The sequence below is a fragment of the Ranitomeya imitator genome, chromosome 2, assembly GCF_032444005.1.
Source record: "Ranitomeya imitator isolate aRanImi1 chromosome 2, aRanImi1.pri, whole genome shotgun sequence".
Classification (NCBI taxonomy): Eukaryota; Metazoa; Chordata; class Amphibia; order Anura; family Dendrobatidae; genus Ranitomeya; species Ranitomeya imitator.
Window position 1 is genome coordinate 443,218,619 of NC_091283.1, and position 17,362 is coordinate 443,235,980.

The 17,362-nt window shown below is 42.7% G+C and overlaps 1 protein-coding gene across 1 annotated transcript in view; it reads left to right on the plus strand.

Moving 5' to 3' along the window:
* The window catches only part of SPO11 (SPO11 initiator of meiotic double strand breaks), an 89,039-nt gene that overhangs the window by 11,767 nt on the left and 59,910 nt on the right, over nt 1-17,362 (plus strand). Inside the window, exons 3-11 of the mRNA XM_069754867.1 lie at nt 1,996-2,109; nt 2,297-2,385; nt 6,643-6,709; nt 6,839-6,947; nt 7,050-7,136; nt 7,770-7,806; nt 10,241-10,350; nt 10,429-10,528; nt 12,859-12,896. Coding sequence (XP_069610968.1) covers nt 1,996-2,109; nt 2,297-2,385; nt 6,643-6,709; nt 6,839-6,947; nt 7,050-7,136; nt 7,770-7,806; nt 10,241-10,350; nt 10,429-10,528; nt 12,859-12,896 — 751 coding nt within the window. The remainder of the gene's footprint in view (nt 1-1,995; nt 2,110-2,296; nt 2,386-6,642; nt 6,710-6,838; nt 6,948-7,049; nt 7,137-7,769; nt 7,807-10,240; nt 10,351-10,428; nt 10,529-12,858; nt 12,897-17,362) is intronic.

Consider the following 17,362-nt stretch of genomic DNA (forward strand, 5'->3'; position numbering starts at 1 on the left):
ATTAATTGCACTACTCAGTATTGAAAGACATGAATGTTGATTTGTTGCACTTTGCTGAACTAATATCCAAAGTTAGTTAAAATTGTACTTTATATGCTAGCTAGTTAATATTTTAAAGAGTTAATATAGTGAATAAAAATAAAATTGAGACTTGAAGTTAGATAGTGTTGTGTGCAGAAAGTAGTGAAAATGTATGGTGATGCACCTTTGAATAAAATTAATAAGATATAGTGAGCCCGTGGGGGTTGATTGAAAGTTGTGCACTCAAGAGGAGAATAAAGATAAAATGTTTGTTAAAGATAGTATACCCTTTGAGGGTAATGGTCGTTCATAATAGCTTTTCATAGTTAGTTAATTATTATACTGTTCTATTAACTTGTTCTATTCTTAAAAGTAGGCCTACTATGTAAGGGAACTTTAGTTTATATTATATTAACTTGTTTTATAAGTTTATAGCATACCAAAAATTGTATGTCTTTTTGCTAATCTGTATTGTTGGTCTTCTTTTCCCAGCCCGGGAGTACTGGATTTAATGGGGGTGGAAAGGGGGGGTGCGCCAGGGTCCTGGTCGTCACAGTAGTATTGCTTTCCTCACGGGGAGAGTGATGTTACGCTTGAAGGCAAGAAGGGATAACTGTAACCAGGTACCACAATCATGCAACACATTCACACTCCAGGCCACCAGGGAGAGCTTTTGATCCTATTTATATATATATATATATATATATATATATATATATATATAAGTCTGTAGGAAAAGTCAGTCAGTTCCAGGAGGGTCCAGTCCAGTCAGTGCTTGTCAGGAGGCAGACTGGATCAGTCTGAGGCAGAAGAGGGTTTACGAAGCTGTATAGCCGCCGTGCAGCAGTTCCCGGAAAGAGACATTCAGAAAGCCGAATTGATTGCAGTGAACGTGCAGGAGAGGAAAGCACAGGAGAGGATATCAGGGGATACCAGCCCCGTGCAGGCTGCCTCCTTCTGTGGCGCAGAGACCGGTAGCCAGAACACCGAGGTTGTAAGGACCTCTATGACTTACATCAAAGACTGGCAGGACAGCTGTACTCCAAGTTACCTGTCCGACCTAATACTCAGGAGGCACGGTGACACCCTTAGAGGCTGGGGCATGCTAGAGTCCCTATAAACTGCCTCAAGTCACCAGTCATACTGGTTATGTCCTATACTAACCAACGAACAGAGAAAGAGAGATAACATCTGTGAGGACCTTATGTGAAGCCATAGGCAGTAAGGAACTACACCACTATGGTGCTAGAGGAAGTCTTTGATTTCCACCTGGATAAGGGAACTACTAACTTGCTTCCAAGCCGGCAGGACCCTGCCTGCCCTGTGATCCGGTGCACTGGACTGTGGCTGCCCGAAGACTTCAGTAAACAAGGTAAAGAGACTGCAGCCTTGTGTCCCCGTTCTTTACTGCGCCATTCACCATCTACCATCTACACACCGGGAGCCCTGGGGATATACTTCACCTGTGGGAAGTCATACCATCTAGCTGCCATAACATCACCCCAGAGGACCCCTTTAAAGCAGCGTCAGTCCCCACTGACCGAATACCACAGGTGGCATCACGAACATAAACTTTATTCCCTTTAACCCTTTACATGGGCTCCCAGGGCCACAGACCAGGTCGCAGCCACCGTGACATCCCCCTGTGAACGCAGGACCCGATACCGAGTACCCCACGGTCCTGGTGGACGACTCACTACGAGTTGCAATATGACGTACGACGACTGTTGAGTACACTTCTTTGTCATAAAACGAGTGTCCCCTGATTCATGTGCGGCACCTCCTGAATCCCAATACTTGAAGACAGCTGAGGTCTAAAGCCTTCAAATGAGTGCAACGCACTTCACACACAACTGCACACTTGATGGGGGGCATACATTTCCGGTAAAGTGCCAGGACGATCTAGAGCAACAGCTCGCCCACGACTATCGCCCTCCAGCACTATACATATCTGTCATTTTTCTCTCTTGTCAGCTCTCAGGTTGTTGCTGCAATTGATAAGATCGTCCAAGAGGTTTTGGAGAGCCTTTCTAAAGATGAAGCCCCTGCTCTCACAGTGGAAAACAGATCAAACTGGAACAACATTGAGTAAGTCTAAGAAAACATAAGTGCAAAAAATGCAAAATGATGAAATCGCAGTTACCATGTGTCCTGACTAGAGATAAAGGATCGTTACACGCAGAGTGCACTGACCTGGATCGGGGTTGCGTGTAGCGGTTAGCTAATGTCTGGTTCTGACATTTTCATAGACACATGTCCAACTGTTCTTGTCCAGGTTTACGGAATTGGTTGGATTGCAAATGGCTAAAAATTGCACAACTCGAAAAGTCAGAAGTGACTGTCCAAAGTCTGCTCAGCGGTTTGGTAAGATCCTAAGGACATGTTTTATTAAGCTTATTATTAGCACATATTAAACTGAAACTGTCATTTTAATTTTTATTTCATAAATTAACAGTGCAAATGAAAATAAGTAACCTTGTAATATATCTTATCAGATAAATCTGCTTCATTGTTCTAATGGACTGATCATTCCCACTCAATTCAGGGATGAAATCAGTATTCAATGAAGCCAGACTTTCCTATTACTGAGATAGGAGGTGATACTTGGTGTTTTTAAGATTCGGTGGAGGAGGTAGAAGAAGGCACAGACATTCTGCTGCAAGTTCTCTAGAAATGACGTTTACAATTTAACCCCTTCACGACCTATGATGCTGAGTCTGCATGTTTAACACACGTAAACCGAATACACGTCACTAGCTCTGCCCATCGACGCCCCGTCACATGATCACGGGGGGCCGATGGGTTGGCATGACAACCCAAGGTCTGCAAGAGATCCCTGTGGTTGTCTTTGCTGTGGCTGGCATTCATAGTAGATGATCAATTCTGCTACACATAGCAGGGCTGAAAATCAGAAGATCACAGATTCAAGTCTCCTAAGGAGACTATTGAAGCAAGTGAAAAGTTTAAAAAAAAAAGTTTTTAAAAATATTTTTTAATAATATAAAAGTTCAAATCACATAAAACAATAATAAAATGCACATATTTGGTCTTACCGAGTTCAGAAAAGCCCAAACTATCAAAATATAAAAAGAAAAATAATCCGATCGTGAAACGGCGTAATGATAAAAAATCAAAACGCCAAAATTTGTTTTTTCTCCTATTTCCAAAAGCCATCTTTTTTTTTCTATCCCCATTACCATATCAGGGCTTGTTTTTTTTTAGGACCAAGATGTAGATTTGAATGTCATCTATAATAATTTTACCATATATAATTTACTGGAGAGCGGGGAAAAAATCCAGTGCAGTGAAATAGTGAAAAATACACTATTTGGCAATTGTTTATAGGGTTTTATTTTTATTGCGTTCATTATACAGTAAAAATGACCCGTAAGGCTGGTTTCACACTTGCGTTTCAAAACGCATGCGTTTTAAAAAAAAAACGCATGGTGAAAAAACGCATGTAAACGCGTGCAAACGCTGCGTTTTTTTGACGCATGCGTTTTTGCATGTGGTGAAAAAAACTGCGTTTTGACGCGTTTACATGCGTTTTTTCATGCGTTTGCATTTTTTAAACGCATGCTGAGATATGTGTGACAGCTGCCAATCATCAAAATAAAGTAAAAAACCCATTATAAACAGAAATAGTTAGGGGTAGGGTTAGGGGTAGGGATCATATAGAGAAGGGGTATGTAACCAGCTCACCAGTAATCACCGCAGGTGCACGGAACTCCGCTGCAGACAGGCGAAATGTTCATACTTGAAGAAAAGGATCACAGTTCCAGCTCCTTAAAACGATTAGTTTATTAAGTTCAAAATATAAAATCCAAATATCCAAAGTGAGTAAACTCCCAACGGTTGGTGCTAAGATAGCGAAGACTGACTGGCAACGCGTTTCGATCACATTGATCTTTATCCGAGCCACCTCGGATAAAGATCAATGTGATCGAAACGCGTTGCCAGTCAGTCTTCGCTATCTTAGCACCAACCGTTGGGAGTTTACTCACTTTGGATATTTGGATTTTATATTTTGAACTTAATAAACTAATCGTTTTAAGGAGCTGGAACTGTGATCCTTTTCTTCAAGTAGGGATCATAACCCTAACGGGATCCTAAACCTAACCCTACCCCTAACCCTAACCCTAAAGGGATCTTAACCCTAACCCTACCCCTAACCCTAAGCCTAAAGGGATCCTAACCCTAACCCTAAAAGGATTAGGGTTAGGGATAGGGTTAGGATCCCTTTAGGGTTAGGGTTGGGGTTAGGATCCCTTTATCACCTTTATGGTGGGGGGTGGCATATCAGTGTTTTCTGTTTGTTTGTTTTTTATAAAAACGCATGCGTTTTTAACGCAAACAAACGCATGTGCTTAAAAACGCATGCGTTTACATAGACATCAATAGGTTTTTTTGCCGCGAAAAAACGCATGCGTTTTTTTGCGGCCAAAAAAACGCCGCAAAAATTACTACATGTTGCATTTCTGCAACACAACGCATGCAGAGTAAAAACGCATGTGTTGCAAAAACGCGTCAAAACGCATGCAAAAAACGCATGCGTTTTTAATGTTAAATATAGGGGGAAAAACGCAAGCCTTTTTTTCCTTTTTGTACCGCAAAAACGCCAAAAAAACCCCGCAAATGTGAAACCAGCCTAACATGATTTTCTAGTTCAGTATGATTTTGCGGAACCAAAACTTACATAGTTATATTCTTTATTTCAGTGATTGAAAAAATAATTGAAGTTTGCAAAATTTTAAAATGTATGGTTTGTCACCAATTTCTGACATTTTTATTGATAAGTTTGGGTGCAAAACAACTTTTTGATAACTTTATATTTTATTTTTGAGGGGGGGGGGGGGGAATTGCTGCAACCAAAAAGGGGCAATTCTGGCATTTCAATTTTTCTTGGCAATAGCAAATTTTTATTTTATTTTTATTTACATTTTGCTGTGTACTAAAAAAAATTGGGAAATGTATTAAATATTTTTGTTTGTGTCGCCATTTTTATTGATACCATTTTTGGATACGTGACATTTTGATCGCTTTTTATTGCATTTTGTAGGATATTGCTGTTACTGAAAAAGGGCAGTTCTGGTGTTTTAATCATTTTCTTCCCATTTCAGAGTATGGAATAAATATTTCTAGATTTTATTACATCAAGCAATTACACATATAGAATTACCAAATTTATTTTATTTTTTACGTTTGGTGAAAAGGGGTAATTTAAAATTGTTTATATACTTTAAAATATATATTTTTTCATTTTTAATTAGTTCCCTTAGAGGACTTGAACCTGCAATACACTTCAATTCATTAGTAGTGATGAGCGAGCGCTCTTGGATAAGGTGTTATCCGAGCATGCTCGAGTGCTAATAGTGTCTTCGGCGTGCTCAAATAATAAGTTCGAGTCACCGTGGCTGCATGTCCCTGCATGTGTTGTGGCTGTTGAACAGCCGTGAGACATGCAGCCAGCAGCCACTGGGACTCAAACTTATTATTTGAGCACGCCAAAGACACTATTCGTACTCGAGCATGCTCAGATAACACCTTATCTATGCATGCTCGCTCATCACTATTCATTAGTATTCCATTAGATTGTGAAATAGACATTCTCCTTTGAAGCCAAGGCTGAAATCCATAGGATAGCTCACATGACAAACATAGGGTCATTCAGAAGGCCATGGCAACCAGTTGGCACACTGGAATTGTGTCAAACAGGGTGTCAGTGGCCATCAGAAGTGACAGCTGCCATATTGAAGACTTTTAAATGCCAATGTCATACTTTACATGAAGCTAAACTGATATTATTGTATCTAACATCAGTTACTGTTGGGTACCCAAAGAACAGACCGCCGTGGATATATATATCTTTAGGCCATGTTCACACAGTGCGTTTTTTACTCCGATGCCCCCCCCAGTGCTCCGATGCCCCCCCCCCGTGCCCTAATCTCCCCCCCTTATACTTACCCGGCGTCCCGGTGTCCGTCCGGCCGTCTTCTCCCTGGGCGCCGCCATCTTGCAAAATGGCGGGCGCATGCGCAGTGCGCCCGCCGAATCTGCCGGCCGGCAGATTCGCTCCAAAGTGCATTTTGATCACTGAGATATAACCTATCTCAGTGATCAAAATAAAAAAATAGTAAATGACACCCCCCCCACTTTGTCACCCCCATTGGTAGGGACAATAAAAAAAATTAAGAATTTTTTTTTTTTTCACTAAGGTTAGAATAGGGTTAGGGGTAGGGTTAGGGTTAGGGTTAGGGTTAGAAAACTGCATAAAAAAAAAAGGATCAAAAAACGCATCAAAAAACGCATCAAAAAAGGACCAAAAAAAGGACCTGCGTTTTCTGCCAAGAGCTGCAGTTTTTTAAAAAAACAGTCCTGAAAAAAAAAGGATGGAAATCCTGAACGTGTGAACATACCCTTATAGGACCTATATATCTGACCCATCTGCAGATGAGGGCCCAGGTCCAAATTTTGCAATGGGGCTCATAGGACTCTAGTTACGCCACTCTTTTGGGTGGATTATTTTGCATAACACCCCTTTACATATACAATAAATTAGCAATGCCACCAGACGCACTATATTCACATGTATCAATAATCGAATTATTTCTCTAACCTCAGCCCTGACCATGAAAATCTTGTCTGTGATCTACAAACTTGTGCACACCGACACATACGCCACCAAGAGGTAGGTTCACGACTTGCATAGATGTATGTTTGTTCATCACTGGCATTGGGGAGGGAACAAAGGTTGCAGTCACCCCCGGACCACCTAATGCTTAGATCATTTATTTTAGTTTTTATTTATTTCTGCCAGGGACATTTTTTATGAAAACGTTCAGCTTTATGGCAGCCAGACTACTGTGGACAATATAGTGACCGATATCTCCTGCATGCTGAAGATCCCGAGAAGAAGCTTACACATTGTATGTTCTCAGATACGCTCTACTTCATTTCTATTAATTTATTATTGATTTTAAGAAACATCAAAAGTTGTTATTAAATGTCAGTATTGATTTGTATCACAGCTTTCCACATCGAAGGGCTGTGTGGCTGGCAACCTGCTATACATAGAGCAAGACGGGACCAAAGTGGACTGCAGCTTTAACACCTCTGTAAGGACTTCATACAGTCATTGCTTTCAGTAGCAGAGCGCTAAGAGCTTCAAAGTTAGTCATTTGAGGGATTGTCTCAACTTCTTAAATCGGTAAAATAATAAAGTGCTTGTTAAAGCATGAAACTTTGCAATTTACCTCTTATTAAAAAATATTTTTTGCTCTCAGGAACAAAGCAATTTTTAATGTTATAGTTTAATTCTCATTGCCTAGGTTACTGGCAAACTCTGCAGTCTATCAGAGTTGGACGGTCTGCTAGACAAGGAGCGTAATGCTTACAAGCTCTTTCCAATAAAGCTTGCAAGCACTACACTGAAGCTGGCTGGATCGCTGGATCTGTCCAACTTTAGTGCCCATGTTTCTCCCATGCTGCAGAGGCAGAGCTGCTCCAGTTTGTAGCATCCCAGATGCCCAACCATACCGCTAGTCAGAACTGTCAGTCATCAGGAGCACTTTGCCACCCCCCTAACCTGGCTATCAGGAAGCTAGGGGGAACATGAACATAAGATAACCTCTTTAATCCTCTGGGAGGGGTATGAGGCCAGAGTTGTTGGACTTTAGAATAAAAACTCTTCATATTCCCAGTATTTGTCTTCTATTATGAAAAACTAACACACCTCCTTGGCATTATAGGGAGTCCTGGTGCCATCAAATGTGGAAGGAGTCACAAGTATCCTTTATGCTACAAATGGGAAAATGAAACACTGAACACGAATAGCAAGACCTATTCTAGCAGTTTCCTATAGACTGAAGTAATGATGAAGCTTCTCTTTATATAAGGGCTGATGCAGATGTCCGTGAAACACTGTCAGAATGTGGAACACAATGCACAGACTGGCCGTGGGTGTCCTGACCAAAGTGTAGCAGTCTCATAGAAATATATGTAGCTGCTACACTCAGGATGGGATTCACGAGGCCAGTCCATGCCTAGCGGTCTATGCTTGTGTAATAGAATGCAGGTACTGAGTATGTCACCACAGAACAGACAGACCAACAGTTGAGGGGTTTAATAACAGGAATCAGGTTCTCCTCACAGGGAGGAAGCAGTGGGATATAACTAGCAATAAACAGTGCAAAAGTATGGGAGTCAAACAGTGTAACAGAATTAAGCAGGGTTTCTTAAGAAAAAGAACACTTATCAGTCTGATGAGGACTTGCTTGAAGGGTCATCTTCTCCAATGTAGGCGCCGAGAAACAGCGGCACTTGTCGTCCCTCTGTTGTCCGTGGGCTGAGTGGTCTCTAGGAGCCCGCTGCCTGGGGTTTCGGGAGTTAATGTGATATGCACAGGCTCTGAGTCTTTAGCTTTTACAGCACAGCCTATCCCGGGAAAACGATGGTCAGTCTATTAAGTCTCTCAACAGGAATCAAGGGATCTGCACTGACACCGTGGGTACCAGGGATCACAGTCTCTGTACTGATACCGTGGGTACCAGGGGATCACAGTCTCTGCACGGGCCAATGTCTCTGCACGGGTCTCAAAGCGCCCCTCTCCAGTCACAGCAGAGTCCGCTTTCATGTACTCACAAGCTGCAATCTTTCTGGGCAATATCCCTGTATTTGTCCTCTGACCGGGAGCTCTCTCTCTCTCGGTGCGCAGCTGCGCCCTGCTCTGACCGCTGCTCACGCTCCTCTGTCCCTTGCGCACGTGCCTTTCTCGCTCTCTGCCCGGCTTTCTTCCTGTTCCAGTCTCTAAGTCTCTAACCGCCCCCAGACTCTTTTTGTGCTTCACCTCCTTACACTTGGACCGTGTTGCATAGATGTCTGCTTGAGCCCTAAGAGGGACAGATAAGTGTTCATTGCCATCTTTCTGGTTGTCTCAACATAGCCAACCTGCAGTGAAGACTAAGGGTATGTGCACACGCTGCGGATTACTCTGCGGATTTTTCCAGACAGATTTTGGTAAATCTGCAGGTAAACCGCACTGCGGATTTCCTGCGGAATTACCGCAATTTTTTTTGCGGATTTTGTGCGGATTCCACCTGCGGTTTTACACCTTCGGATTCCTATTATGGAGCAGGTGTAAAACGCTGCGAAATCCGCACAAAGAATTGACATGCTGCGGAATAAACAATGCTATGTTTCTGTGCGGGTTTTTCCGCAGCATGTGCACTGCGGATTTTGTTTTCTATAGGTTTACATGGTGCTGTAAACTCATGGAAAACTGCTGTGAATCCGCAGCGGCCAATCTACTGCGGATCCACAGCAAAATCCGCAAGTGTGCAGCACATACCCTAACATTTACAGAGACACAAAGGGAGGAAAACAATGGAAGAGCGAAAATGTAGCTTTTATATAAACTTTTTATATCTTATAGCCATGTGAGAAGTTTTGACTAGTAGGGGACAGGTTCTAAATGACCCAATGATCAGTAAAACAAAGGGACTGAAGCATACAGCTTATAATTGAGCAATATATAGACTCATTTCAGCGATCCTTGGGGGTCTCAAGACCCAAATTCCCCTCAAGTCAAAACTTCTGACTTTGTGACTAATCACATGGCAAAACTTTTTTTTAATGTTTTGATGCTCTATAATTGACTTAGCGGCTTTGTTTTAAGTTTTGTGGTATTCCATTCCCCCATGAGCACACTAATGGCCATCTGAGAGGTTTTCAACTAGCATCTTTCACCAAGATAATGCAGAAATTGGCAAATTAACTATTAAAGAAGTTGTCCTCTACTTTATCATAGATGACCTATCCTAAGGCTAGATCATCGATGTGTGACCGATCGGGGTCGTACACCCAGCACCCCGGTTGATCAGCTGTTCTCTATGTCGGCAGCCTCCAGCCAGAAATGCTCAACTGCGGAGCTGTTCAGTCTTCTGATAGTGGCCACTGCAGTTTACTGCACATCCGCCTCCTGTTCAAATCAATAGGATGCATTTGTACAGTACCCTGCTGCCGCCATTATCAAAAGACATGACAGCGTCACAATTTAGTATTTCTGCCCGCCGCCCCCAAAACTTGGAACAGCTGATCTGCTGTGGTGTTGGGTGTCGCAACCGAACCAATCAGACATTGATGATAAAGTAGTGGACAACCTCTTTCAGTGCATGAGAAAAAAATATTACTGTATCCATATATTTACTCTTTAACATATAAGATTTGAGAACCTCCGCTCGCTTCGTCCTTATTATAGAAAAAGATGCAACATTTCAAAGGCTTCTTGATGACGACTTTTGTGGAAAGTGTGGCCCTTGTATTCTTATTACGGTAAGAGTGCACCACTGTTAGTATGATCGCCCTCCAAAGGCAGTAAGAAACCTGTTCAATGTTATTTTCTCTTCTTAGGGGAAAGGAGTGCCGGATCTAAACACCAGGCTCTTCGTACGAAAGTTGTGGAACACTTTTCAGATCCCTATATTCACTTTGGTTGATGCCGATCCTCATGGTATGATTTTTACAAAGTAAATAATTACAGTATATCAGGGGAACAGCCAAGACAATTTACGCAATTGTCTGACGATTGATTGACGAGTCAGCGACTGCTGTCACTACTAGGTCGGATATTAGGGTGCTTACAGTGAACGTATGGTATATAAATATCATCCGATTCCAACACATGGAATATATGTATACTCCGATACGGTCAACGCCAAGCTTCTCAATTACCCACAAAAAAATAGATCCCACCACCAATCATTTATACAGGCCGAATGGACACCTGTTACAGGTAGATTATGGCTTCAGGGGTGCAGTTTATAGAGCAAGAGGAACGGAGCTATTCAATTTTATATATTTAATCCAGAAAAGTAGACAGTGTTTCTAAAAAATATACAAAGATGTTGTTACACCTGCGTCCCTGCATGCTGCTTCCCCTGCCCATTGGCATGGACGACAACATACTCACTGCCCCTACTGCCCAGCCACCTTCCCTGCTCTGGCTCTCCCCACACTTCCTGTGTTCCATGGCCACGCAGGTCTCCTGTCATCTCGCTTAGGGCGTGTATGCGCTCCCCGGTTCTTAAATAAATGGGTAGCACATGCACTTCTGATGTGTCCCCAGCCAATAGCTGGGAGGCATTAAGTATTTAAAGCACCTTCACCTCAGGGAGGTGCCTGAGCAACGTTAGTCAGTCTTGAACCTGTCTGAACCCGTACCTGAGCCCCGAGTCTGTCCTGCCCGAACCTGTACTCTGAGTCCATGCTGCCTTAACCCGTATCTAAACCCTGAGTCCATTTTGTCTGAACCTGCTAATCGGTTCTGTCTGAACCCTGTGCCTGTCCTACAGTAATGAATCCACTCCACCTGAACCAGCTCCAATATCAATTCTGGCAGTGATCCTGTTCTTGCCCTACCAGCTACTTGGAGTCCATACCTTCATACCTGTCTCCTTGTGGTCAGTTGTTGCAGTTCCGGGGTCTGTTCTGGAGTGGTACCTGGTGACTACCTGCGGCTCAAGTCTAGCAACAACATCAGGGGCCCTAATGAAGAACAAGATAGTCGCTTAGTTATGCTGGTCCATGATGCAATGGGTCCATACCCACCAGCGTGACAGATGTTACAAAATGGGAACAAAACAATACAGTACATACAGTCACATAAAGTAAAAGGGATAACAAAATAAAAGTACTAAGTCTGTGTCACAGAAATGGTTCAGAGCTTAGCGGAGGGAAGGACTCCTTAGCGGAACTCCTTAGAGCAACGGACAGAACCACGGAGTACTGTGACTTCCAGAACTGAAAAATGACAAAATCCCAAACATTGATTTTATTAGAACAAGATTGCACGAACATACCTCCCCTTGGTGAGCTCATATGGGGGCTGGTCATGGGATGTGCTAAGTCTTTAGAAGATTATGAGATCCCCAACTTTAAGGATATTTTCGGCACTGGAGGTCCAAGGTGGGAGATATTGTTGGCATGTTTCTTATCACGTTTCTACCTTTCTAAAGAGATGAAGCATGGCATGGATAGCATCATGCATCTTCCAATATTATGTTAGAGGTGTTAGGCCAGCTTTACGGTGATGTGAGTGAATGCGTTATGTTCATCACTTCGCCATAATGCCAAAAATACATGACCCATAAATATCTGATAGATGCAAACCCCAATATTTATCACTGACCACTGGCTACAGAGTGTCTGAGATAATTCATTTGAACAGTCTAAGCTCTTGCTTCAGGAAGTGTACATCACTGCCTCTGTATGAATCCTAGACTTGATGGCTGGTTCTCAGCAAATGCTCTGTTGTAATTACCTGTTCATGGCAGGAGGTCCTACTTCAATGGAGTTTGAAGTCTCAGATCTTTTTCACTTCCTCAGTTATAATTAATCCCATATGTGATATGTCCCTTCTATGGAGATGTTGTTATGGATTTTACATTTTTTTCATTACAACACAGTAAAATTGTTACCATCATTTTTTACAGAAAGAGTAGTGCTACATACCACTTTATTTTTCCTCACCAGACCCCAGTATAACTCAATATGGTTTATCAGTCACAGCAGGTGTCATCATGTGACAAATTCGGCACTGCATCTTGGTTTTTATGACAGAAACCATAACATACAAATGAAGGAAACCAAAAAGGCTTAAGCTCAGTCATACACAAACATCTATGCACTGTGACTTATTTTCTTTGCCTTAGGTGCCGTTACTCCTGACTTTTCCACCATTCAGCCATCTTGTGATTATATTTATGCCTGTCATAGTCAGCGTAAGGCTAATGAGATCTTTCTGTGGTAACAATTACATTTACATATTTTTTTTTAATATAGGGATAGAGATTATGTGTATCTACAAATACGGATCAGTGGTGAGTAAAGAAGAAAATATTTCATAGCATGATTAAGATCATAACACTATGGAAACTATCAATTTTCTCATGTAATGACCTTATTCATCTTCCATCATTAAAATAGGGGGAAAGTCCCTTATTGTAGTCCTAAGTCTACTAACAAAAGGCCAAGGAGCATTTTGTGTGGTATATATTTGACCCAGACAGTGAAGAGATGGCATGTGTCAGTATGTCCCCATACCGGTGTGTAATTTTGACCTCTCGAGCTTAGAAATGATACACGTCACCAACTTGAAAGTGGGAGGATGCGTTATCATACACATACACACCGAACATTTCAATGACACTTCAAGAAACACACTTCAAACTCTTATCCAGATGGTACTACACACCTGCTAGACTAGCACATACAGTTAAGTACATATATATTTGGACAGAGACAACATTTTTCTAATTTTGGTTATAGACATTACCACAATGAATTTTAAACAAAACAATTCAGATGCAGTTGAAGTTCAGACTTTCAGCTTTCATTTGAGGGTATCCACATTAAAATTGGGTGAAGGGTTTAGGAGTTTCAGCTCCTTAACATGTGCCACCCTGTTTTTAAAGGGACCAAAAGTAATTGGACAATTGACTCCATGGCTATTTCATGGACAGGTGTGGGCAATCCCTTCGTTATGTCATTTTCAATTAAGCAGATAAAAGGCCTGGAGTTGATTTGAGGTGTCATGCTTGCATTTGGAAGGTTTTGCTGTGAAGCAAACATGCAGTCAAAAGAGCTCTCCATGCAGGTGAAACAAGCCATCCTTAAGCTGCGAAAATAGAAAAAACCCATCCAAGAAATTGCTACAATATTAGGAGTGGCAAAATCTACAGTTTGGTAGATCCTGAGAAAGAAAGAAAGCACTGGTGAACTTATCAATGCAAAAAGACCTGGGCACCCACGGAAGACAACTGTGGTGGATGATCGCAGAATAATCTCCATGGTGAAGAGAAACTTCTTCACAGCCAACCAAGTGAACAACACTCTCCAGGAGGTATAAAAGTAGATAAACACCGCACTCTGTGAGGATATGAGTTTTGGTGCTCGAGTAGGGTATCCAACCCTCAGTCACAAGTATTCAAGAATAACCCGGCACTCAAAAATTTTAAAAAGTAACAATTACAGTTTATTATTATCCAGACATAGAGCCAGTTTGTTTGTTGAACATTTTCGGTCCCAGATGGACCTTCTTCAGAACAGTTCAATTTATCTGGAATGGAAGGATAATGCGTATGGCCAGTAGGGGGATCTCACTGACAATGTAATGGCTATCACCACACTAACTGCAATGTGTACATCTGGGGTGTTTAGTGCACAGCCGCGCTACAGAGATCCGGAGGTCAGCACATGGTGAAGTTGCAGCGCTGGTGGCGTGCTAGGTCGCTGAGGGGAAGCGCCATGCGCATTATCCTTCCATTCCAGATAAATTGAACTGTTCTTAAGAAGGTCCATCTGGGTCCGAAAACGTTCAACAAACAAACTGGTTCTATGTCTGGATAATAATAAACTGTAATTGTTACTTTTTACAATTTTCGAGTGCCGGGTTATTCTTGAATACTTGTCTCCAGGAGGTAGGCTGTTGTGAATTCTGTTGTCGAGCTCCCTCCTGTGGTCGTGAATGGTACTTCGGCGAGTTCTGTCTATGGGCTCCCTCTGGTGGCTATGAGTGAGGTTCCTTACACAGGTGACGTGGTTTATCCTTTGGCTGGCTGCTCTATTTAACTCCTCTCAGATCGTTACTCCATGCCAGCTGTCAATGTTTTTGCATTGGTTCAGTTCACTCCTGGATCTTTCTGGTGACCTGCCTTCTCCTGCAGAAGCTAAGTTCCTGATAGTCATTATTTGTTCACTGTTTTCTTGTCCAGCTGGTTATCATGATTTTGTCTTGCTAGCTGGAAGCTCTGGGATGCAGAGTGGCCCCTCCGCACCGTGAGTCGGTGCGGAGGTCCTTTTTGCACACTCTGTGTGGTCTTTTGTAGGTTTTTGTGCTGATCGCAAAGTTACCTTTCCTATCCTCTTTCTATTTAGTAAGTCTGGCCTCCCTTTGCTGAAACCTGTTTCATTTCTGCGTTTGTGACTTTCATCTTTACTCACAGTCAATATATGTGGGGGGCTTCCTTTACCTTTGGGGAATTTCTCTGAGGCAAGGTAGGCTTTATTTTCTATCTCTAGGGCTAGATAGTTCTTAGGCTGTGACGAGGCGCCTAGGTCTGGTCAGGAGCGCTCCACGGCTATTTCTAGTGTGTGTGATAGGATTAGGGCTTGCGGTCAGCAGAGCTCCCACATCCCAGAGCTCGTCCTGTATGAGGTTTAACTATCAGGTCATTCCGGGTGCTCCTAACCACCAGGTCATAACAGTACAGCTGGCCCGAAGTATTAATGCATCTCAATAGAGGGATAAGAGAACTTCTGAGACCATTTTTTTTTCTTTGCACTGTGTTTTGTCTTTCTTTTCCCCTAGACCTTTGGGTGGTTCAGGACACAGGTGTAGATATGGACATTCAAGGTCTGTCCTCTTGTGTGGATCATCTCACTGCAAGGGTACAAAACATTCAAGATTTTGTGGTTCAGAATCCTATGTTAGAGCCTAGAATTCCTATTCCTGACTTATTTTCTGGGGATAGATCTAGGTTCTTGAATTTCAAAAATAATTGTAAACTGTTTCTAGCTTTGAAACCCTGCTCCTCTGGTGACCCCGTTCAACAGGTAAAAATCATTATTTCTATGTTGCGTGGTGACCCTCAAGACTGGGCATTTTCCCTTGCGCCAGGAGATCCTGCATTGCGTAATGTTGATGCGTTTTTTCTGGCGCTTGGATTGCTTTATGATGAACCAAATTCAGTGGATCAGGCAGAGAAAATCTTGCTGGCTTTGTGACAGGGTCAGGATGAAGCGGAGGTGTACTGTCAGAAGTTTAGAAAGTGGTCTGTGCTTACTCAGTGGAATGAATGTGCCCTGGCGGCAATTTTCAGAAAGGGTCTTTCTGAAGCCCTTAAGGATGTCATGGTGGGATTTCCCATGCCTGCTGGTCTGAATGAGTCTATGTCTTTGGCCATTCAGATCGATCGGCGCATGCGTGAGCGCAAAGCTGTGCACCATCTGGCGGTATTCTCTGAGCATAGGCCTGAGCCTATGCAGTGTGATAGGACTTTGACCAGAGCTGAACGGCAAGAACACAGACGTCGGAATGGGCTGTGTTTTTACTGTGGTGAATTCACTCATGCTATCTCCGATTGTCCAAAGCGCACTAAGCGGTTCGCTAGGTCTGCCATCATTGGTACGGTACAGTCTAAATTTCTTTTGTCCGTTACTCTGATTTGCTCTCTGTCGTCCTATTCTGTAATGGCATTTGTGGATTCAGGCGCTGCCCTGAATTTGATGGACTTGGAGTTTGCCAGGCGCTGTGGTTTTTTCTTGGAGCCCTTGCAGTATCCTATTCCATTGAGAGGAATTGATGCTACGCCTTTGGCCAAGAATAAGCCTCAGTACTGGACTCAATTGACCATGTGCATGGCTCCTGCACATCAGGAGGATATTCGCTTTTTGGTGTTGCATAATCTGCATGATGTGGTCGTTTTGGGGTTGCCATGGCTACAGGTCCATAATCCAGTGTTGGATTGGAAATCTATGTCTGTGTCCAGCTGGGGTTGTCAGGGGGTACATGGTGATGTTCCATTGCTGTCAATTTTGCCTTCCACTCCTTCTGAAGTCCCTGAGTTCTTATCAGATTACCGGGATGTATTTGAAGAGCCCAAATCTGGTGCCCTACCTCCTCATAGGGATTGCGACTGTGCTATTAATTTGATTCCTGGTAGTAAGTTTCCTAAGGGCCGTCTGTTTAATTTATCTGTGCCAGAGCACGCCGCTATGCGGAGTTATATAAAGGAATCCTTGGAGAAGGGTCATATTCGTCCGTCGTCGTCACCATTGGGAGCAGGGTTCTTTTTTGTGGCCAAGAAGGATGGTTCTTTGAGACCTTGTATTGATTACCGCCTTCTTAATAAAATCACAGTCAAATTTCAGTATCCTTTGCCGCTGCTGTCTGATTTATTTGCTCGGATTAAGGGGGCTAGTTGGCTCACCAAGATAGATCTTCGTGGTGCGTATAATCTTGTGCGAATTAAACAGGGTGATGAATGGAAAACGGCATTTAATACGCCCGAGGGCCATTTTGAGTACCTGGTTATGCCATTCGGGCTTTCTAATGCTCCATCTGTGTTTCAGTCCTTTATGCATGACATCTTCCGAGAGTACCTGGATAGATTCATGATTGTATATTTGGATGACATTTTGGTCTTTTCGGATGATTGGGAGTCTCATGTGAAGCAGGTCAGAATGGTGTTCCATGTCCTTCGTGCAAATTCCTTGTTTGTGAAGGGGTCAAAGTGTCTCTTTGGAGTTCAGAAGGTTTCATTTTTGGGTTTCATTTTTTCCCCTT